Here is a 22,968-nt window from a genome sequence, read left to right on the forward strand (position 1 = left end):
CCTAAACTCCCCCACCACCCGCCATTACTTGACAGGATGTTTGCTTGCAAAATGACTACTTTCCTATAGTCGCTCTTGATTTTAATATAACAGACTATCATTATGACTCAACCTGAACATTAGTCATCATGGAATGTCATAGTCTCTACAAATAGACAAATATTGATCATAGCAACTTTTGGAAACAGAATGCAAGCAAAATCAACTTAAAATGAACTTAGAAGTTATTAGTTTAAAAGTGCTTTTAGGTTTCTAAGAACGTATTAATCATCAGTTAAGTATCTCACAAACATCTGAAATTTAGATTTTCATTTATGTCCATTTTGTTACAAAAAATTTAAGGCAAAGTTCAAGACTACAACATGTAGAGTATTGTTTTCTTTCTATTATAATTGGCAAGTATAAAATCAATTTTTCCAGTATACACTGTTGACAGGAGTTTTATGTAAAGAATACATATTGCCTATAAAATTTCTAAAACAAAATATGTATCTCTTTATTGATACCGTTGGTCTTATAAAACGATTCATTTCAATTCACAAATATTTTAATTCAATAACTGTTTTGACAAAAACAAAAGGTATCTTAAACCTCTGTCAACTACTCACCTACATATTGTAGTTGGATCTCATTTAAAATTTTCTGTCACCTTCAAATTTTAAGGAAAGCATATGAAAATGTCGAGTCTTCAGAGGCCTCATTTGCCGGTGTATTTCCATCTACATTATTATTCTTTACGAGTTTCTCCTCATTTCTTGGTCTGGAATTTACAGAGCACCACAAGTCAAACAAACATTGCTGATTATCTGATTAATTTTGACTTAGAATGCTGTTGCTCCAAATGATCCAGGCCTGTTTCGCCCTAGTCCCTTCTCGTAAAATACGGATAAAATGCTTACATAAAAGAAATGTGATTGTGAAAATAACACTTGAAAGAGTAAGACCAACTATATTTATGTTTCAAACTTCAGAAAACAATTAAATGCTTAAGGAGGAAAAAACTGAGGAATGGAAAGGTTTCATCTAGTTTGTCGGTACTTGTTTTCATAGTCGTCTATAAAATTACTTTCTGAGCATTTACCATGGTGTTAAAATCAGTAATGCATAAACTATTTAACGTATTTTCTGGATACTTCTACCTATGCAAAAAATACGTGAGAGTGTTGAAGACAATGATACTACTAAGATTTTCTTTAAAGGATTTCTAGACTGAATTTTGTGTAAAATGTTTTCAAGTCTATGTTTTATTTTGGCAAGGGAGATAAAATATGTACTCTCTTGAAAATAACATATTCATAACAACCGTAATTAAAATGTTAAATTCTTCACCAGTATTGTTTAAAATATCGTATGTATTTCAAAAATATTAAAACACTTTTACTAGGCCTTTCTTCACCCAGGTGAGCTCTTTTAAAATATTAGTTCTGGTTTAAATGCTTAATTTAAGTGAATTCAAAACACATTTTGTATTTTTTTTAGCGTTTTTAGTGCATTTAATTCAGATTGTGCATTCTTATATTCATAACTGGTTCTGAAGTGATTTGTTTGGTAAGTGATGATAATTTTTGTTTTTAAAATTATGCTCCTTTACACAAATAAATATGGATATTTGTACATTACTTAAATTTCAAAATTAGATATGTAAAAAACATGCTCTTAAAATACAAACTTTTTTTAAATGTTTATTTATTTATTTATTTTTGAGAGAGAGAGAGAGTGTGCACAAGAGAGCATACACAAGCGGGCAGGGGCAGAAAGAAAGGAAGACAGAATACCAAGCAGGCTTCAAGCTGCCAGCTCAGAGCCTGATGTGGGGCTCAAACTCATGAACCACAAGATCATGCCCTGAGCAAAATTCAGGAGTCAGATGGTTAACCAACTGAGCCACCCAGGCGCCCCTTAAAACACAAACTTTAAAAAAAATTACTGGCTTTAAGGGCACCTGGGTGGCTCAGTTGGTTAAACGTCGGACTCATTTCGGCTCAGGTCCTGATCTCATGGTTTGTGGGTTCCAGCCTCACATCAGGCTCTCTGCTGTTTGCACAGAGCCCGCTTGGGATCCTCTGTCCTCCTTTCTCTCTGCTCCTCCCCCCTTCTCAAAAGTAAACATTAAAAAAAACAAAAACTATTGGCTTTAAACAGTAATATTCCATAAAGTAGTCCCTCTTGTTCCTTTGTGTGTGTGTGTGTGTGTGTGTGTGTGTGCTCAGAATTCATGGAACTGGTCCAAACATCAATTTCTGAAGTATGAGAAAATACTATTAGAATAGATCCCAAAACCAGAACCAAAGAGAAAGGGAATCTATTAGATATTCTCTGTTGTTGTAGTCTAAATATAGGATATCTTGAAACTGATTAAGTTCTGGGCACAGTAATTCTGAGCATTACTGTGAGGCACAGTTGAATTCAGTGTAGCTAAGACAATCTTGCTGTAATGGACTATGACAGAGAAAATAAACAGTAAATAAGCTTTCCACGATATTTCTTTTCATGAAGGGAAAAATTTTCCTTCCTTCCTCTTTTTTCTCTTACCTTCCTTTTTTCCCCCTTCTTTCCTTCTGAAAACATTCAATCTCTCTCTCTTTAAAAATGTACTAACAATTTAAAGAACAGACTATATACATAGGAAATAATTAATTAGATATATTCATCAAAGTGAACTTCTTTCAACGTGTCCCTCCTTCATTTTCATTCTCTTATAGCTAAGCCATGGGTCATTCTGGCTAAAACCAGATCAATGAACTAGGAAATTAAAGTGGTGATCTTTATAATCGAAGTCGAGGGAAAAAAAGCCCAACCTGCTGTTGATTGCCAAACTGTGCTTATTATCTAAATCGTCTATTTGACAGAATTTTTTGGATGATTCATCAGCTCCCAATTTTCATATCACTTCAGTGGTGAAGTAGATATAAATTATGTGATGTAAGGAGTAAACTTGCCTGTCTTAATCCATACAAAAGATCAGTAAATTGTAATCATTTCAATCACTTACTGAATTTAAAGGTAAGTTGTTAGTTTTTATTTGTCTATTAGAGAATTCTAAGACACACAATTCAATCTGTTCTTTAAATGTGATATTGAGTATGATTGCTTTGTTTCTTTCTAGTTGTCTTACCTTTAAATTAAAATTTGCCTTCGTCTCTTGGCCAACTGTATTTATTTTCCTTAAAAAAAAATCAATTCCTCAGTCCTTCCTAGCTGAATACCACAATTTTAGTCAGTACGACTCAGATATTTCCATGATACATTAGTGCTTTGCTTCAGAATAAAGGCTCAAACTTCTTAAAGGAGCCCTAGAAAGACATGGTTTTTCTAGTGAGCAAAACATTTTTTTCAAAATTATAGACTGGTTAGATACAAAGATTTGATATTAAAAACTATCATTTGATTCTTGTGTACGTTCCTTTAATGTTACAGAGTTATCTTGTTCTGACTCAAGTAGCTAACAAAATCGTGGCGTGGAAATCTTGATGATAGTTTCCAAATTTCACTTCAGAAATTCAAGAATATTCTCCCTTTTTCACAGTATCTTGCCTATAGAATTCCCTGTTTGCGAAGTTTAACAAAATTATAAGTTTCTTAACTTCAAGAAATGCTTTATCTTTTCAAGAAACTTAATTTCTTACTAGTGTAATAATTTAACCTGTTAAAACTTAGGCTTAAAATATTTGTTTGCCCATTATTATATCACATTTTGAGGATTTATATTTGATATTTTCCTGATACAACTATCTGAAAAATAAATATTTCAAAATGATACTAAATGATGAAAATATTGCTTAAATAGGAATTGTACTACTTAAATATTTTGAATAGAAGTTTTGGAGGAAAAAAATCCAACACATTCATGCAAAACCATAAGTAAGCATGGGCACTGTACGACTGGTCCCAGTGTCTTTAATGTGAGTGGCATTTCACTTTCCTTCACATATTAAGGCACTAATTCTATTGAAATGAATTTGAGTTTTATCTAAAAGTCCATATATATATATATATATATATATATATATATGATAGACTGTATGATGTGAGGGAGGGAAAAAGTTATATTTGTCTACATTAATTGTTGTAGCAACAATTATTTATAAATTTGTTAGGGATTGGATTAGATGTTTAATTTGAAAATAAAAGTTTTGTCGCCCCCTGTGAATTTTCAGTGTGGTCTTTTGACAACATATGTCCCATAAGACTCAGTTTGAAATCCCTGAACTCTGTGATCATGAATGTACAAAAACTTGACCATTCAAATCCCAAGTCCCAATCTACGTCTTACCAAGTTAAGATATTTAATAACAGAATGCATATAGATTTTATAAACCTCATTGAAATAATTTTGACCTATCCTCTCAAATGCCATGTATAACTCAGTTAGATATTTCTGTCTACTCTCCATTTTTGGTTAAAATAACTTTAAAATAACAAATCCTATTTTCATTAATAGGTATCTCAAGGGTTTACAATCACTAACCATCAAAGAATGAGTGTTGGGGGCAGAGAGATGGTCTCTTGTCTATAGGTAATTTTTAAGGGTTTTTAACTTCCTTCTCTCTAGAAAATAAGCAGGTATGCCATGGGCAAAGATAAAATAGAATCTCACTGGAACACATAGTTAACACTTCTGGTTTCTCTTGAGTACTTCGGCATATTGGCTGTTTTCACTCCCCCTGGACCATCACTAAACTTTTCATTCTAAAGGAATATTTCCTTTCAACTTTCTTTGCATAAAAGCAACAGTCCTTATACAATCTAGAAAAAAAAAAGAATGCTAGAAAATATTTTGTTTCATAAAACTAACAAATGTACCAATGAGGCCTTTGAGAAAAGCTGACCACACAGATCTTGTAAACACCCCAGCACATTTTAATTGTAGTCAGAATGCAGAGGCCAATATTAAATTGGTTTCTTAAAAAAAAAAAAAAAAAAAAATTAACAGCCCAAAGGATACAATGTATTTTAAAATACTCTAAAACACTGTTTTCAATGATACTTTCTAATTCTTTGAATAATCTCTAAATTCTCAAAAGAAAAATTTATCAGCAGTGTCTTTCTTAATATTTGTGATTTAGAAGGAAAAAATCCATTATTAAATTAAGATTTTTGAGTATTTATTTTGTTATTCTCAGCTGCACATAATTGTTATTTAAAAAGCACTTTGAGGCACAGTTCAGTCTGTTGGCTTTGAGCCTGCAGAATTTTTTCAAGTCCAGTGAAAGCTCCAATGCTCTTTGCAGTAATCAAAGCAAAAATTTTTGTTTTTTTTTTTACACTTTCAGAATGTGTTCATCATAGTTTTTCTAACACTATAAAATGCATTGATTTTATTGCTGCAAACAATAGAGTCTGTATCTGTACAATCATGCTTTCTAATGTTCACACTTTGGTGTATTTCAATGGCTTACTTGCCAAGAACATACATATTCTATGTACATTTAAACAAATTCTTAATCCTGTGCTTCCTTCAAAGGAAGTTGAAATAAATATACCTATGGTAGAAAAATTCAGCTTTTCTAGTATCAAAAAACATATAATTAAAATTTTTGTGTGAGCCGCAAATGGACTCATCACTTGGGCCTAACACAAGTATATCTAGGCAAAAGAGGACAAATGCCTTGTAAGAGAAAGTAATTACACACGTATAAGAGTAACATGACAGCTATTTTGGAAACAATCCCTGTGAATTTCCTAACTTTTATACTCTCAAATTCACAACCATTTATTGTACGTATTTTCCTCTTTTAAAACAACATTTAAAAATCTACAGTCAGGCATTAATGCTTTCTTTTTGACACTACATTGAGTATGATTACAATAATCAACTCAAATTCTATTAGAATATTAACAATCAATGTTATACAAGGTCATAAAATACACATGTAATAAATGTAATGATCTCGGGTGTTGTTAATATTAACACTTACACAACTCTGCCCTGTAAAGTATCCCCTATGTAAATCAGATACCTGGAAATTTTTCAACTGATGCTAAATTATTCCCTTTGTGTCCTGTTGTGAAACCAGGTGCTTTCTACGTATTGCTGCAAGTTTAAATGTTGATTATATTTATTAGAAACTTTTCTCCCCCCCAAAATAAGCACTAAATTATCCCCACAGAAGTGTCTCACCTGGAGTCTGTTTCAAATAATCGCTCCTGGAGGCTAAAACACCTTTCTTGCTCCTTATCCCCGCCCCCCTCCCTCCACCATAAAGAACTTGCTTTTTAACTTTTTAAATTCTTGTGATCAAAAATGCGTAATCTACTTTGCTTCTTATTTCCCCCCCCCCCAAAGAATCATTTTTGTTCTCCAACTCCGTCGAAATACAAAGGCAAAGTTAAAAACTTTGGACAATATTTGAGTTTTTTAAGTTATGGATAGCTGAGCCAGGAATCACTTCTAATAAAACCCTTGCCGGTCCTACCTGTATTTTATTAAGATAACTGCCTGATATGTGAAGACTCTTTCATTAAAACCACAGAGATGTCATAAGCACAGCAGCACAAAACTTGTGTCCGTTTGCTTTGGTGGGGGGGGGGGGAGGGTCGTTATTTGCAGCGGCATATACAATTCCAATAATTCTGTCAAATGTTTGCGGATAATTTATGAATCCCTCAATTATGGAAGTACAGGAGGACCACACGCGCACTGTACGCATGAACATGTGTGTACACACAGACACACACACACGCAGGAAGGAATCCACTGCCATATTCCAGGACTGACAATGAAAAAGGAAAAATAAACAAGAATTATGTAACTTGAGGTCTACAGCCTCACTCACAAAAGGGCAACGCTGGGAGGTTAAGCTGTTTGAGTACAAAAACCCCCCAAACCAGAAAAAAACACAACCAGTTGCTCTAAATGGGAGCTTCCCGCAGGCTTTCGCGCTGAGCGAGGAGCAAGGGAGGCGTAGTTTTCGGGGGGTGGGGGGGGAGCGGGGGGCCGGAATCCCCACCTCTCCCTCCACTCCCCCCCAGGGGGTCTTTCCAGGAACGCTCCGGCGGAGCCCCGCAGGAGCTGGTGACAGACCTAGGTGAGCACCGAGGGGAAGAGAAAGCGCCGAGCGCGTCCACAAAGCGCCCGGGGCCGCCCCTCTCCCCGAGGCGCGGCAGCTCGCGCGGCTGGCCCAGAAGGAAGGGCTGGACGGAAGCCACGGCGCCGGGAACGGCAGGGGCGGCGGGCGACGGACGGTGGGCGGCTAGGCGCGCTGGCCGAGGCGCGAGCCGGGGAGGCGGCCGGGGAGGCCCCGGGCCGGGAGGCCCGCAGCCCGCGCCGCCGCCCGGAGCCGCGTGCGCGCGCGGCCGCATCAGCTGAGCGCGCGGCGCGTGTCACGTGGTGCGCGTGTCGAAGGTCACGGCGCGCTCACAATGGAGCTCTCGGAGTATGTGCAGAAAGGCTTCCAGATGCTGGCCGATCCTGGCTCCTTCGACTCCAACGCCTTCACGCTTCTCCTCCGGGCGGCTTTCCAGAGCCTGCTGGACGCCCAGGCGGACGAGGCCGTGTTAGGTAAGCCGCTCGGCTCTGAGCTAGATCGGCCTGGGTGGAGGGGCGCTCGGAGAAGAGGAGCGAGACCGAGCGAGAGGGGGAAAACCCCGGGAAGAGGAAGTCTCCGGGCTTTGCCCTTCGCTCCGGACGGAGTGTGGGGATGTGAACCCGGAGCGGACCCTGACCATTGTTCTGTCCCCAGTTGGCACCTGCACACAGCCGGCTACACGTTTCTGGTCTGATTTCTCCTCCCAGCCTCTTTGTTCCTTTGTAAAGCCCGTGTTCGAGTCTTGTTTGTGGCCTAAACATCTAAGGTCTGCAGCCTGGTCTGAGGCAAAGGCTAGTTGACACTTGGACTTCATCAGGGTAGCTCCCTGCAATTCAAGCGTTCAGTGCTAGGCTGGCAAAGGTTTTAAAGGCTCTGTTTCCAGAGAATTACTAGGTCACATAGTGTTGACATTTTCCAATCTAGAGAATACCCCAAGCCCCTGTGATCACTGCAGCACCCCAGTGAAGTATGTTTTGCACAGGTCCCACGCCTAAAACTTTAAAATATGGTGCATAATGTTTTGTTCCGCACCAGTTACCAGGAGACGAGTCTCTTTCAAGTGGTCCGGTCAGTGATTGCGAGTGCCGTGTCTGTATGGATTGAAAGCGTATTTTAAGACATCGCTTTTAGATAATTTTCTTAAATATAAATATCCCAACAATTCAAATTTTGTTTTTTCAGTAGTTTCATGATCTAAACCCTTGTACAAAAAGTATGAAAGTGGAAGTTCTTTAAACGAAAATAGTAACCACCACCTGGGTTAATCTCAAAAAAAAAAAAAAAAGGATAGCTGTCAAAATCGGAAAATATTTTGAAAGTTGTGTTTTATATTCTGAACCCGTGTCCCGCTCTTGATGTGTTAATGTCCTTGGAGCCAGTTATCCTAAAATTAATCCATTTTAGAGGGACAGTTTATTCATTCTTAAGTTTACACCATGTAAAATATTTGTCTTCTTATTTTCCTCTGAATATACTGCATCCAGCGTTGTGTTGACCACTTTTTAGTTATTTTTTTTTTCCTTTGGGGTTGTACAGTTGTAAAAAAAAACCACACACAGTGAAAAAGTAAGGCAAAATAAAAGAAGGCAATTGAGACCGGTAACAGAATTATTGATGTATGCTCATTATTGTTTTCCATTGACCTTGTTGTTCATCTCATTTACTTATAATTGCCAGTCTTTAGAGTTGAATTCTTTTTGTTATCTTGTTAAAGGGGATTTTTACCCAAATTAAAATACCCATTTTAGAAACATGACTATAAAGAATTTATTATCACAGCCATCACTAGCAATTAATTTATTTTAGATCACGCAGACTTGAAACATATCGACCCTGTGGTTTTAAAACATTGTCACACAGCAGCTGCAACTTACATACTGGAGGCAGGAAAGCAAAGAGCTGACAAGTCAACTCTAAGGTACAGGATTTATTTAAATATTCCTTTGTTTTCAAATAGTATCCCTAAGAGTCCAATTTCACTTTTTAAACTTTGGCTTTTCTCCCCTCCTCTAGCACTTATCTAGAAGACTGTAAATTTGATAGAGAGCGAATAGAACTGTTTTGCACGGAATATCAGGTTACTTATTTAAAGTTTTTTAAATTAATAGTTACTATTTTTCTTCTCTTTGCAAAGATGTGTTTTCTTTCTTTCTTTTCCCCCTCCAGAATAATAAGAATTCCCTAGAAATCCTACTGGGAAGGTAGGTACTGTATAAGGTGTCAAGCTGAGCCACTTTTCACTTGCAGGTATGAATGGAGAGTCTGGTGTGAAACAAAACAGGGCAAAAAGACAGGGATCTTGACCAAAAGAAAAGGGGCCAAAGGGCAAGTGAAACAATTGAAGTTAAGCTAATGTTTTTTTTAAAGGTAAAGTTTATTGAGATAATTTTTTCAATGCTCTCTGACTCTTCAGAACTTGAAAATAAGGTTTAACAATTTTTGAATTCAGAGGAGATTGAAATTGTGTGTGTGTGAGGTGGGGAGGTAGACACCATTCTTGGTAGAGAGAAATACTCAAAAGTCTTTCTGTAGATATTATGTACAAAATTATCATTGTATTTTTTAGTATAGGCAGATCTCTTCCTCATATAACTGATGTTTCTTGGCGTTTGGAATATCAGATAAAGGTAAAGTTGGACAAACTGTTTTCTGGGGGGATTTAAGGAACTTGAAAGAAAAAAAAAAAAAAGACTGAAGTGTATGTGTTGTGCTCTTTCAGACCAATCAACTTCATAAGATGTACAGACCTGCATATTTGGTGACCTTAAATGTAGAGGTATTTACACATATGCCTTGTCTAAAATTTAAATGTGTAATGAAATTTAAAATGCCCTTGATTTACATAAACAGCGTTTTTTTTTTTTTTTCTTCCATAGAACACTGATTCCCGATCCCACCCAGAGATTAGTTTTAGTTGCAACATGGAACAATTACAGGTACAGTATTAGGATCTGTGAATATGCCTGTTGGTTTATAGATGCTTGAGAGTTATGCTTAAGGAAAGTTCAAAAGAAAAACTAACCATCTGTCAGGAGACAGTGAAGGTTGGTTAAGGATTGAATGGGAAAGGGCTTCAAAAGCAGTATTTTAAAGTAGGCTTCACTTTTGAAACTAAGACCTTCCTAACAGAATTGGTTTATATTTGCTGTTCCCTCTGGTTAAGAACAATTTCTGAATTGTAGTGTTGAGTGTGAATTCCTTCTATTGGGATTAGTTTGATCCAATAAGACAAAGCAAAATTAAGGGCATGTCTTTGAAAATGCCTTCTTTACTTTCAGGAATTAAACTTTCAAACAATCTTTAAATGGTTTTAAATGACTTTTTATAAAGAGGAAGTATACATAAAGTTCTAAAACTCTTTCATATTGCCAATGTAAGACTGGAAACGTTCAAAACTACGTTGATTCCTGGACATGGTAACGAATTTATTTCTTGCCACTTAAAACAATGAAGAGCATTACTTGAAATTGTGATGAATTTTGAATTTTTCAAAAGGCATCTCCTGTGGAATTGTTTTAATGCAACCATTAATCAAACTTGAAACTTTCTCAGAAAGTGTGAATACAGCGTAATTTTTGTTAGGTAACTGGAGAAATTTAGTTCTGACCTATCTTGCCTGTTGAGAGGATTCGGTTAGAAATTGTATTTCAAATGTGAGGGGAGAGTGGCCCATTTGAAGATGAGCTATTTCAGAGGGGAACCTTCTCTTTTGATCGATAGTGGCTTGCCAAAGGTTAAAACCCTCGTGAATTTTAAACTCGTTTAGAAAGTGCCCCGACTTTTTTTCTTGCATCTTTCTCAAACTTGGATACTTGTGTCTTGTGTTTTATCCTAAAAACGTGGCATTATAAACGTCTTTTAGGACTTGGTGGGGAAACTTAAAGATGCTTCGAAAAGTCTGGAAAGAGCAACTCAGTTGTAACTTGGGAAAGTTAACGATCCGCCCGGGTGTCGAGGAAGACCAGGAACGCCTCGTCGTCGACCAAACCACCGTTTGTACGAGCTGGATGTCCTTGTCTTAAGTAGAAAAAAAAAAACAAAAAACAAAAAAACGTTGCCTTTTGGATTTATGCCGCTCGTCCATTTTGACACTTTTTTACACGTGTAAAAGAGTTGAGGGAAATTCTGCCTATTTCAGACATCTTTAGCATAAACTGTACATTGATCCCATTTGGTCTTTTTCAAGTCTCACAAGAGGAAGTAGACAGTATTACACTCCGAATAAATAAGTTGTTCCCACAAAAAGAGTGGTGAGAGTTTGTTTGGATTTGAGTTGGTGTTAATTATTACTTTGAAGACATACATACGATTAGCGTTAACTTTTAACGATCGCCTTTTCTCCGGATTAAAGTTAAACACGGTGGGAAAGGATGCGATCTCCGGGGTTTGTGGAAGACCCCGTTTCGGGACGTGGGGAGCGGACGTGGTCGCCCCGCGGCGGGAGCGGGCCGGTCCCGTTACCTGAGCCGGGGCGGGGGCGGGGGCGGGGGCGGGAGGGGGGGGCGCTGGCCCGCAGTCGGACCCTCGCCCGCGGGGCTCCCGAGGCCCGGCCCGGCCAGCCCCCCGCGCGGAGCCCCTGGCCGGAGCGAGCCGCTGCCCGCGCGCGCGCCCCGCCTCGGCCGCCGGCGGGCGGGGAAGGGGGCCGGCGCGGCCGCGGGAAGACAGGGGCGGGCGCTGTTGTTTCCGCGAGCCCAACTCGGGCGCAGGTTCCGCGCCGCGGCGCCGGAGTCTGGGCCGCAGCCCGTGGGGCTGGCGGGGCCGGGGGAGGTGGCCCGGCGCTTTCCTTGGCGGGAGCCAGGGGACGTGTGCGCCGCGGGTGGAGGCGGGCGGCAGAAAGAAAGAAATAACGGGGGGGTGGGTGGGGGGGGTGGGGTGAGCGGAGCTGCGTGCGGGGCCGAAGCGATGCCCGCGCCGGGAGCAGGGTGGCGCGTGTGGCGCTGTGGAGAAATGTCTCCGCAGCCGCGCCAGCGCCGCCGCCGCCGCCGCCGCCGCCGCCGCCGCGCTGAGCGAGGGGGAGGGGGCCGGGTCGCGCCGCTCGGAGGGGAGGGGGCGGCCGCGGGCCCGACTACACCGACACTAATTCCCAGGCCGCCCTTAAGGAATGAGGGGAGCACGTGACCCGGTGGGGGGGCGGCGGGGGGAGGGGGCGGGCGGACTCTGAGCCATTTTGGAGCCGGTGTCAGTTTCCACTCTGCCTTCAGCGGTGCATTTTTTTTTTTCCACCCTCCCCTCCCCCCTCCTCATCCTTCCTCCCCTCCCCCCGCCTCTCCGCACGCACACACACGGCGCCCCCCACTCGCCCTCCTCCCCCCACAGCAACTATGAAATAATAATCGTAGTATTAAAGGCAGAGATCGGGGCGAGACAATGGGGATGTTGGCGAGGGAGCCCCGATCCGGATTAGAAACACCTCCCAGCCCCGCAGAATAATACTGATCGCGCCCCCTCCGCGCGCTCCCTCCCCCGAGTGCGGAGCGGGAGGAGGCGGCGGCGGCCGAGGAGGAGGAGGAGGAGGAGGAGGCCCAGGAGGAGGAGGCGTTGGAGGCCGAGGAGGAGGAGGAGGAGGAGGAGGAGGAGGCCGCGGAGGAGGAGGAGGCCGAGGCGGAGGAGGAGGAGGAGGAGGCCGGGCTCGGGAGGCAGCATGAGCCGAGCGCGGCGGCCGCGGCTCCTCTCGGCTGCGCTCGTTGCCCATTGACAGCGGCGTCTGCAGCTCGCTTCAAGATGGCCGCTTGGCTCACATTCATTTTCTGCTGAACGACTTTTAACTTTCATTGTCTTTTCCGCCCGCTTCGATCGCCTCTCGCCGGCTGCTTTTTCCGGGTACGTAGGAGGCGAGGCGCCTCCGGGACGGGGCCGGGGGGCGGCGGGGGCCGCGCGCGGGGCTCGGGCCGGCCGCGGGTGGATGGGGAGCGGCCCCCGCGCGCCCCCCCCCCCGCGCCTCTCCCGCGCCGGCCGGGAGGGCGCTGACAGCGTGGGCGCCGAGCCCCGCGCCGCCGCCGCCGCCCGCCGGCCCCGCGCGCCGCCCGCCGGCCCCGCGCGCCGCCCGCGCCCGCGAGCGCGCGCGCCCGCCGCCGCCCGCCGACTCCCGCGGCGCCGGGACCGACCCGCAGCCCGCGCCGCGCCGCCGCCGCCGCCGCCGCCGCCGCCGCCGCCGCCGCCAGCCGGGCTCGGCGCCGCTCCAGCCGCCGCCCGCTCCAGCCCCGGACGCGCCGCGCGCGGCCCCACGTTTTAGTTCCTTTCTCCCCCGAGCGCCCCTCTACACCCTCGCGACGCACATGGCCCCCGAGAAGAACACTTCTATTTCCAGCCTCTGCGGCTCTCCCCGCCACGGCGCCCTTTGTTGAGAGGTAGATTTGGATGAAACGGGGACGGGCTCCTGAAATCGGGAGCTGCTCGGGTCAAGTGGCTTCCCTCTTCTCCCGAAGAAAGGGCTTTGGAGGGGTTTGAACGTCCAGAGAACGCCCTCATTTTATAGGGACGGGTTGCGTGGGGGGCAGCGACCCCGCCGAGGTGGATGTTAAACTGGAGAGAGCCCGAACAAAAATGTTATTAACTTAAGTTGGAGGGACACTTGTGTGAAATTGGATGGCTTGTAAGATGGCGGTTCCCAGTTGTTTCCAAGGTCTCCTGCATTTGTGTTTAAAATGGTAAAGTTTTCAAGGTGTGATTTGTTGGGAGTCTTAGATGAGTTCTCGAAACATTACTTGGGACGCGCGCACTGGGAAGTGGGCATTTCGAATTTGGAGCTTTTTGGGGGGTGATGATGGTGACTGGACGTTAGTCTTGCAAGAGGTTTCCTTTCTTCTTTTCGCCCCCCTCCTTCTTTTTCTCTCTCCCCCCCCCCTCCCGCCCCCCACCTCGGTCACTGCAATTTTTCTCTCAGCCTCTCCTATGGGATGCACTTGGAGCCGTGACTTAAGTCCACTACGTTTTATAGGTTTTGCTGAATGTCAGCATAGGTCATGTGGTGAAGAGATGCTTTGGAAAAGGAGCACTAAAAAGTTGACTACGTGTGTTTACACAGCCTTTTGGGTTTGACAGCGATAGAGGATGGTGTTTTCCCCCAGAAATTTACAGTTAATAATTGGAAGTAAACAAGTAGAGAGACTTTGATCATTTCCAATTGCAATAAAAGGATTTAGTGGGCTTAGTGGTCACGGTCCAATATTTAAAAGAGAAGCATGTATTTAACCCCTTCTCTTAAAGTAGGCAAAATTCTGGGCATATTTCTCCAAATCCTACTGTAGGTGGGTGCTACCTAGAATGTTGTGAGTGGTTCTGCATATATTTCATAGGAACCTTAACCCCCAAGTTCTGGAAACCCACTATGAGCTACAATAAAGACTTGAAAGTTAAGGATGCAAATCGTTGACAGTATATACTTCATGTGACTATGTTAGTATTTGAATTTTATTTTAAGTAGACTGGTCAGAATCCCTTAGAGATTGGGTTCATGAGCAGATTTATAAACTTTTAAGTATCTGAGTTCATTCCCATACGTTTGCCCCAGAGTGCAAAGGTGTTTGAAATTACTTACCTGTGCAAATTACATGCATAGTAACAGTGTCTTTGAAGCCATATAAAAGTCATTGCGTGTGCATGTGGATACACACACGTGCTTTTGGAAGAAAATTGAGTATTTAATTGTACTTGATAAATCCATTAATACTCTACCAGCAAGTTCCGGGATGGATGGGTGTTAAGTACCCAACTCGGCAAAGCTCTCCCTCAGAGTCAAGTTAACCCAAACTTTACCCATACTTCTGGGCTGTGAACCCCAACTGGGGTTTTGGAGTTCATTTGCATTTCTTAGATTGCAATAGTCAAGCTGATTGTTAACATAAGAGCTTGCTTCTGTTTTGCTTCATTTTGACATGGTGTTAGGCCTCCCAACTAAACTGACAGCCCCCACTGAGTATGGTACAAAGGCAAGTTTTAACTATTGAGTATTTCTACTACTGTGTGGTGCATTTTTTGCTTGCCTGCCTGGCAGTTTCTGTATTGGAACCTAGGAGGCTTTCATTTCTAAGGTGCAAGGGATTGTTTGTTTCCTAAACCTATCAAGCATGTCAAACATTTTGGAAGTCATCATTACATTGCCAGTACTCTCAAGTGGTATACAAAGATAAAGAACTGATTTTTATGTAAGTAATGAAGTGATATTTACTGGCATTATAAATGGCGATAGGACTGTGGCCAAACCAGGTGATTGTGACTTACCTGTTAAAAGCCAACCAGCAGATTTCCCTCCACTGAGGTTGAACTGTTCTGTATGTTAGTATTTGTGTTTGGTGCTTTCTGTACAGCAGAGAAATAAAGGCATCTGTTTTTATTGAAGTCCCTTCTCAAACTTCGTGTTCGGTGACATTAGTGTGATATGCTATCACAAGGAGACCTAAGTATCACCTTGTTATCTTTCTAGGAAAGGTCCTGTGGTTTCACAAGGAGAGTTTGCTTTAAGAATTAAGGTTTGTCTTTAATCAAGTACAATGGATTTAAATATTGCTACTCTTTTGGGACAGTGCTCCACCCACAACTCCTCTACAACCCCAATTAGATTTATTTTAACAACATGTTGACAATATTCTTGTAAACAAGTAATCCAAAGATAACTGAGGAATCACACATGAAGTTTTCTGGTTGAAGTCACTGGTTGCTACTGTGATCACTTTCATAAAAGAGGCTTTGTTTTGTTTTTGCCTTTTTTTTTTTTTTTTTTTTTTTTTTTTAGTACTCTAAAGCTGTTAGTTTCAGCCATTGAGGTATGTTGATTGGTATTTCCTTCTTCTGCATTAAAATTCCCTAGGAATTAAAACCTCAGATGCATCTTCAAGTTTCACAAGTTCCTAGATTTCTATTCAGAGCAGTTTTGAGAATGTACTCCACACAGGTCTAGAAACGTGGTCCTATTTTAGGTTCTGAAATGAATGAAGTGGGGGTAAGAAATATATTTTTCAAGAGCACTACACGAATAATTGACTTTCCTGATTGTCCGCTGGTATATTGTTGCTGACAATTCCCCACCGTGACTTTTCTGTAATATATGGTATCTTTTGGGAATATTATTTCATCGTGTGGGGATTTGTATGGAGGTTAGGCTGAGAAAATGACATTTGTTTTTCTCTCCTATCGTTGCTCTGGGTTGACAAGGTGTTGATTTAGCGTTGGGAATGGGCTGGTCACATGATTCTTTACATATTGTCACTACCGTACCGATTAAAGTAGTTTTTCTTGCCTCCAGCATAGTTCAAATAAAACACACGGCTTTGCCCCCTCCTTGTCTTCTCGTAGTACAGATTTCACTTTTTAGCCTTAGCAAAACTTTGTATCGCTAATCTAATCTGCAGGAGAACTTCATATTAGAGAAGAAAGCTTTAAAGAGGTTCAGTTCAATAAACATCTCTGCAATTTGAGCCCTGACGATTTTGGGCTAAGTGCACAGTTGGCAATTCTCAAATGATCCCTTCGTGAAATTTTTGACCTAGTGATTGCTAACAGGAGAGACCGAGTCAAGATCTGAAAGAAGTTCTTCGCACCGAGTCGACTTGGAAAGAGGCCCCCAAGAGTGTCCGAAATGGCCGGGAGTTCGGTTTGCATTTTTCCTCCACCACTCGCGCGCTCCCGGGGCCCCCCAGGCTGCCCGCCGGGTTGCCGCGGGCTGGGCTCCTGCTCCCCAGCGCCGCGGGCCTCGTGGGGCTGCCCCACCCCCGAGCCGCGCCGCCCGCACCCCACCCCGCCCCCGCGCCAGCCCCGCCCCCGCGCCGCGCCGGCCCCTCCCCCGCGCCCGCCGCCGCCTCCGCCCCGCCGCCCAGCCGCCCCGCACGCCTGCCGAAGCTCCGGGCTCGGCCCGGCTCCGCGCGGAGTTGCAGCGGTGGCCGGATGCCAAGTGTAAGTGTAAGTTGCTATGGAAACCCCGACAGAGGCGAGTTCCGAATCCGGAGCGAGACGGAGCCGCGGGCGCCGCCGGATCCGCCCCTCGCATCCCGGCCCCCGGGCGTCCGCGCGCTCAGGCCCCAGCCCGAGGCCGACTGGAGGTGCTTCTGCGGCCCCAGCACCCAGCTCCGGAAATGCCAGGGATGCAGATAGGGCAGAATTTGTTTTCCCTTTGTATCGCGTGAAAACGTGCCAGGTTCTGGTTGCTGGAACCGCCTAAAACAACAAGAACCCCTGGGAAGCCAGGGCATGCTCACGGATTTTCAGCTGAAGATCCATAAGGAAGTTTTACAATAAATTTGGAGACCTGGAACAAGCCCTGGCGGTTGGTAAATATCTGCGGGGACTGTGTGGCGTCTGCAGCAGCCTTGGGGCTGCTAGGCTAGAGGACAAATGGAAGAAAGAGACCCGAATACTCTCAGCTCCCAGCCCCCACCCCGGACCTTTTCTTCTCCCTCCTGGAATGACCTGAGGGACCAGAAGTTATTTTAGTTGAATCCTCTTTCATCATTTCACTGTAATTGATTTAGGTCTGATTAGTAAATTCCTTCTGTAGAAAACGTTGGGACAGCCCAGCTGTACAGTCTTAAACGAGTTTTATGAACTCCACAGCACTTCAGAGTGTACGGTTACTAGAAGTTGGGACATAATCTCGTTTCTCTTTCTGTGGATTATAGCCAATATTTCTGTGTCTTGCAGGATCTTTTATCAAGCAGAAATGCATCGAACAACCAGAATCAAGATCACTGAGCTAAATCCCCACCTAATGTGTGTGCTTTGTGGAGGGTACTTCATTGATGCCACAACCATAATAGAATGTCTACATTCCTGTAAGTACAAAGTTTTAGACCTTTTTTTAGTGTCATGTGTATTTCACATTTCTTTCTGATGTTTGAAAACTATAACAATTCCCTCAGTCCTTGAGAATGTTGGTACAAAGTGATGGAGTTGTTTTCTACTCTTGGATTTGGTGAATTTTTGTTAATGCGTATTTTAAACATTTTATAAGTACAAGTATGCAATGGACAAGTGTTCTCAGGATATTGATGAAGTTTATTTAATTGGAAATACCTTTTGGCGTTGAGCATTTTCTTACTACTAGTTTTCCATTTTTGACCCTGATTTTCATGCTTAGCATCTAATCTCTAAACTTACAAAACTTCATTTTTCTACGTCTAGTCTGTAAAACATGTATTGTACGTTACTTGGAGACCAGCAAGTATTGTCCTATCTGTGATGTCCAAGTTCACAAAACCAGACCACTACTGAATATAAGGTAAGAAAATGTTTAAAATTAGTCTGTAATTGTTACTGGAATCGCATAATTTAGTGAAGGCTATCCTGTTTTATTTCTTCACACAAAATTTACCCTTGAACCTTCACCTGATGTGTATGCTTTGTGGAGGTTGCTCATTTCTTGCCATTTTAATGATGACTAACTTTAGACAAAGTTGAGAACTGTTCAAGTGGATTTTAAGGTTTATTTACCCATCTTTAAAAATCTGAATTCGTTCTCCATTTCTGCATTGCTTTATTGACTTTATGACAAGCAGGAATGAGTGTGTTTAAAGTACTTCCATTCTTTTCTCTTTATTCTCTTTCCTATTAGCTAATTTAATAACTTGAAAGGCACACTTCTCTTGACTCCATGAAATGTGAAGAATTAATGAATATAAAATAAAAGTATTTTTCTATTGATTGAAGAGTACTACTACCTAAAGAAATTTTATTCTCATAATTGTTATCGTACTGATGGAGACTCTCACAATCAAGTAAAATACTATAGGAGAAAGAAAACGAAGAATGTATAGTAACTGATATGAGCATCTAAGGTTTTTGCCATTATAATTAAGAATTTACTTTTCTAATTCTTTTTCAGGTCAGATAAAACTCTCCAAGATATTGTATACAAATTAGTTCCAGGGCTTTTCAAAAGTGAGTAACTTGGTTACAAATGAGTTTTTACAAAGTATTTATCTGTTTTATCTACTATAACAAATGTTTAAGACTTTCTTTTTCCTCCTCTAGATGAAATGAAAAGAAGAAGGGATTTTTATGCAGCTCATCCTTCAGCTGATGGTAAAATCTTTAGAAGGGAAAAGACATTTTATTTGGAGGGAGAACTTATTATTCAGTAATTTATTAAAATTGAGTTTAATTTAAAGTACCACTTCCATCTTCCTACGTAATATTTTAATTACATATTTAATTTTCTAAAATTGAGTTTCAAAATGTCTTCATAGCTGCCAATGGCTCTAACGAAGATAGAGGAGAAGTTGCAGATGAAGATAAAAGAATTATAACTGATGATGAGATAATAAGCTTATCCATTGAATTCTTCGACCAGAACAGGTAAATTTCGTAGGAAATGGGTTTTATGCTAATCCTTTCATGGGTACATTGTTCCACTAATAAAGTTATGTTTCTTAGATTGGATCGGAAAGTAAACAAAGACAAGGAGAAACCTAAGGAGGAGGTATGTTTCATGTCACAAAAACCTATAGAAGAAACAGCATTTGGCTTCTAGATTTTATGAGGGTGTATGCTGTGCTTTAGAATATGCTAGGGCCAGATGATGCTGTCAAATGGGAGAAAATGATCATATTTGATGTTTAAGAGTGATTTATATCTGATAGTAACTAGATAGAATTTATTTTGTATGTAGTTACTATTCTTACAAAATGCTTTAAAGAATTAATGCTTAATGCTTTGTTTTATTTAAAGTTTTCTTACTATGTCAGGAATCTGTTTATTTAGTATCAATAATAGTAAACTCAAAGTGTAGTTGAAAATACAGTCAGTCTCAGCTTTGGTATTCATACCTTTTATCATATTGAGGCAATCTAATTAAAACTTTTTTCTTAGCTGAAAAGAATTTTAAGAAACAACTTTTCTAACTGTATTCTTAGGTGAATGATAAGAGATATTTACGTTGCCCAGCAGCAATGACTGTGATGCACCTAAGAAAGTTTCTCAGAAGTAAAATGGACATACCTAATACTTTCCAGGTATCTGCCTTTTAGTCTTGGTGCATTTAATGTGGATTTTTTTAAATACAGGACTTAATTGGAACTATCTCTTAAAGTGTTTAGTCTGAATTTTGTTTTATGCTATGAATATAAATTCCTTCATAATTTCAGGAAATATTTCTCCTCTTTTCCTTTTAAAGTTTCAAGGGGGAGTCTTTCTTTGTCCAAGTATTTGGAGAGAATGTCTTTTGAGGCATTTTTGGATTGTATTTAGATGATAAAGAAAATCTGGATTTACCTTTGTTCTTTATGGTACTTAATAATTGAAGTATCATTTTTCAATAGATCGATGTCATGTATGAAGAGGAACCTTTAAAGGATTACTATACACTAATGGATATTGCCTACATTTACACCTGGAGAAGGGTAAGTAGCATATCTAATACTTGAAGATTATTGCGGTAAACCGTATTTAAAGAGGACTGATTTTTTTTTTTTTTTCCTTTTAACTTTGTAGAATGGTCCGCTTCCTTTGAAATACAGAGTTCGACCTACTTGTAAAAGAATGAAGATCAGTCACCAGAGAGATGGACTGACAAATGCTGGAGAACTGGAAAGTGACTCTGGGAGTGACAAGGCCAACAGCCCAGCAGGAGGTATCCCCTCCACCTCTTCTTGTTTGCCTAGCCCCAGCACTCCAGTTCAGTCTCCTCACCCTCAGTTTCCTCACATTTCCAGTACTATGAACGGAACCAGCAGCAGCCCCAGCGGTAACCACCAATCTTCCTTTGCCAATAGACCTCGAAAATCGTCAGTAAATGGGTCGTCAGCAACTTCTTCTGGTTGATACCTGAGACTGTTAAGGAAAAAAAAAATTTTAAGTCCCTGATTTATATAGATATCTTCATGCCATTACAGCTTTAGAGATGCTAATACATGTGACTATCGTCCAATTTGCTTTCTTTTGTAGTGACATTAAATTTGGCTATAAAAGATGGACTAGATGTGGTATTCATATGGACGTTAATCGAAAAGAAAGATTGTTCCTACAAATTGGTTTCTGAGAAGGCAGGCAAGATGTTTTCCTGTGTGTTAGGAAAGATGGGAGATGGTTTCTGTAACCACGGTTCGGATTTGAAAATACTCTGCAGTGGATATAAACATTGGGCCATAGTTTGTTAATCTCAACTAACGCCTACATTACATTCTCCTTGATTGTTCTTGTTATTATGCTGTTTTGTGAACCTGTAGAAAACAAGTGCTTTTTATCTTGAAATTCAACAAATGGAAAGAATATGCATAGAATAATGCATTCTATGTAGCCATGTCACTGTGAATAACGACTTCTTGCATATTTAGCCATTTTGATTCCTGTTTGATTTTTACTTCTCTGTTGCTACACAAAACCGATCAAAGGAAAGTAAACTTCAGTTTTACAATCTGTATGCCTAAAAGCGGGTACTACCGTTTATTTTACTGACTTGTTTAAATGATTCGCTTTTGTAAGAATCAGATGGCATTATGCTTGTTGTACAATGCCATATTGGTATATGACATAACAGGAAACAGTATTGTATGATATATTTATAAATACTATAAAGAAAATATTGTGTTTCATGCATTCAGAAATGGTTGTTAAAATTCTCCCAACTGGTTCGACCTTTGCAGATACCCTCTGTTTGAGCCTTATCAGCATAGAATATTTTTAATGTGGATTTCTCATTCTAAATTCTGTTTCATTGGAAGCAATTGGCAAATTATAATAACTGATTTTCTCTAGTGATACGCATTTACTTTTTAAATTGTTGCAGTAAAGAAAAACTTTTAACTAAGGAATTTGGAAATAGTGTCTTCATTTCCTATTGCTTTTGATGGAATGAATGTGTCTTTAAAATGCGTATCCATCACTATAATTCTAAAACAAATTTTTAAGTAAACCAGGAAATTGCTGGAAGAAGGCATTTTATCTGAAATTATTTTAATATGTTGGATAGCAGGAATTTCAAAGTTAAGAGTTGCATTTACAGCTATGAACAATGATGACATATGTCCTCTCTCTATTGTCTTGAAATAGAAGCAATTTATTTTTAGCTTCTCCAGGTATTAATTTTTAAACAGAGTGAACATGTTGAATTTAAAATATGAATAATCCCAACAGTTTTCAGTTTGTGTTTTGCTTTGGTCGAACTTGGTGTGTGTTCATCACCCATCAGTTATTTGTGAGGGTGTTTATTCTATATGAATATCGTTTCATGTTTGTATGGGAAAATTGTAGCTAAACATTTCATTGTCCCCAGTCTGCAAAAGAAGCACAATTCTATTGCTTTGTCTTGCTTATAGTCATTAAATCATTACTTTTACATATATTGCTGTTATTTCTGCTTTCTTTAAAGATACAGTAAATGAAGTTTTATGAAACCACGAAATACATATATTTTTATTTTGACCTAAATTTGTACAGTCCCATTGTAAGTGTTGTTTCTAATTATAGATGTAAAATTAAATTTCATTTGTAATGGGGAAATTCCAATAAAAAGGATATTCATTTAGAAAATAGCTAAGACTTTAATAAAATTTGATATGAAAAGCACAATGTGCAGAAGTTTTGGAAACCCTATTGTGGATTACAACAGGTAAAAAAAACTAAAGAGAATCAATTGCTGTCTTAAATAGTGATGTTGCTAAGAAGTACATGCTTTGTTGTATAATAGCTTGAAAGCCCAGTTGAAAGATGTATCTGTTTATTTACTCTACAATCTTTGAAGTAAAAGTTACCCATGTTTGCCAATTTTGGTGAATTTAACTCATTTTTCTAGGCTTCTCAAGTTTTTCATGATGTTATCTAAGAAAGCAAAGTTAGTTAATGGAAATTGCAAATGATATTTTTACTTTGGATGATCATGTATATAAAGAATGAAAAAATATTTTTCAAAGACTAAAAAAACTTCAAATGCTAGTGGACCTGTCGCTTGACTTACACAAAATCAAGTTGTGAACTCAACACAGAACCCAAAGACTTTACATCTCAACCTTTTTAT

General features: G+C 40.8%; 3 protein-coding genes across 6 annotated transcripts; 2 read left to right on the forward strand and 1 right to left on the reverse strand.

Annotated features, from left to right (window-relative positions):
• Positions 1 to 651: 651 nt before the first annotated feature.
• Positions 652 to 7,302, reverse strand: LOC125170525 (translation initiation factor IF-2-like). Its single transcript, XM_047867256.1, has 2 exons — positions 7,025 to 7,302; positions 652 to 760 (listed from the first exon to the last, which is right to left on the reverse strand). Exons 1-2 carry the CDS (start codon positions 7,300 to 7,302, stop codon positions 652 to 654), a joined length of 387 nt encoding a protein of 128 aa, XP_047723212.1.
• Positions 7,303 to 7,321: 19 nt separating this feature from the next.
• COMMD3 (COMM domain containing 3) lies at positions 7,322 to 11,273 on the forward strand. The gene is made up of 8 exons (XM_047866877.1): positions 7,322 to 7,501; positions 8,835 to 8,946; positions 9,042 to 9,105; positions 9,195 to 9,229; positions 9,595 to 9,655; positions 9,748 to 9,804; positions 9,905 to 9,964; positions 10,891 to 11,273. Exons 1-8 carry the CDS (start codon positions 7,363 to 7,365, stop codon positions 10,948 to 10,950), a joined length of 588 nt encoding a protein of 195 aa, XP_047722833.1. The 5' UTR covers positions 7,322 to 7,362; the 3' UTR covers positions 10,951 to 11,273.
• Positions 11,274 to 12,628: 1,355 nt separating this feature from the next.
• BMI1 (BMI1 proto-oncogene, polycomb ring finger) lies at positions 12,629 to 22,718 on the forward strand. Of its 4 annotated transcripts, none has more exons than XM_047866873.1 (11): positions 12,629 to 12,848; positions 16,514 to 16,916; positions 17,661 to 17,791; positions 18,141 to 18,237; positions 18,841 to 18,896; positions 18,969 to 19,040; positions 19,205 to 19,313; positions 19,392 to 19,437; positions 19,871 to 19,969; positions 20,276 to 20,356; positions 20,448 to 22,718. In XM_047866873.1, exons 2-11 carry the CDS (start codon positions 16,603 to 16,605, stop codon positions 20,775 to 20,777), a joined length of 1,335 nt encoding a protein of 444 aa, XP_047722829.1. In that variant the 5' UTR covers positions 12,629 to 12,848; positions 16,514 to 16,602; the 3' UTR covers positions 20,778 to 22,718. The 4 variants fall into 4 exon arrangements, with proteins under 4 accessions (XP_047722829.1, XP_047722830.1, XP_047722832.1 ...); XM_047866874.1 differs by having other exon boundaries at positions 16,527 to 16,916; XM_047866876.1 differs by lacking the exon at positions 12,629 to 12,848 and having other exon boundaries at positions 13,204 to 16,916; positions 20,448 to 20,586; positions 20,669 to 22,718.
• Positions 22,719 to 22,968: the final 250 nt, after the last annotated feature.

Source organism: Prionailurus viverrinus, chromosome B4 (genome assembly GCF_022837055.1).
Source record: "Prionailurus viverrinus isolate Anna chromosome B4, UM_Priviv_1.0, whole genome shotgun sequence".
In the NCBI taxonomy this organism is placed as follows: Eukaryota; Metazoa; Chordata; class Mammalia; order Carnivora; family Felidae; genus Prionailurus; species Prionailurus viverrinus.

Bases quoted from the DNA above. Each gene is read 5' to 3' on its own strand.
- COMMD3 (XM_047866877.1), top strand. From the start codon at position 7,363: ATGGAGCTCTCGGAGTATGTGCAGAAAGGCTTCCAGATGCTGGCCGAT. The intron at 7,502-8,834 runs GTAAGCCGCTCG...AATTTATTTTAG, and splicing joins GGCGGACGAGGCCGTGTTAG to ATCACGCAGACTTGAAACAT. The intron at 8,947-9,041 runs GTACAGGATTTA...CCCCTCCTCTAG, and splicing joins GCTGACAAGTCAACTCTAAG to CACTTATCTAGAAGACTGTA.
- BMI1 (XM_047866873.1), top strand. From the start codon at position 16,603: ATGGCCGGGAGTTCGGTTTGCATTTTTCCTCCACCACTCGCGCGCTCC. The intron at 16,917-17,660 runs GTAAGTGTAAGT...TGTGTCTTGCAG, and splicing joins GCGGTGGCCGGATGCCAAGT to GATCTTTTATCAAGCAGAAA. The intron at 18,238-18,840 runs GTAAGAAAATGT...ATTCTTTTTCAG, and splicing joins AGACCACTACTGAATATAAG to GTCAGATAAAACTCTCCAAG.
- LOC125170525 (XM_047867256.1), bottom strand. From the start codon at position 7,302: ATGCGGCCGCGCGCGCACGCGGCTCCGGGCGGCGGCGCGGGCTGCGGG. The intron at 761-7,024 runs GTCTGTCACCAG...TGTAAATTCCAG, and splicing joins TCCCCTCGGTGCTCACCTAG to ACCAAGAAATGAGGAGAAAC.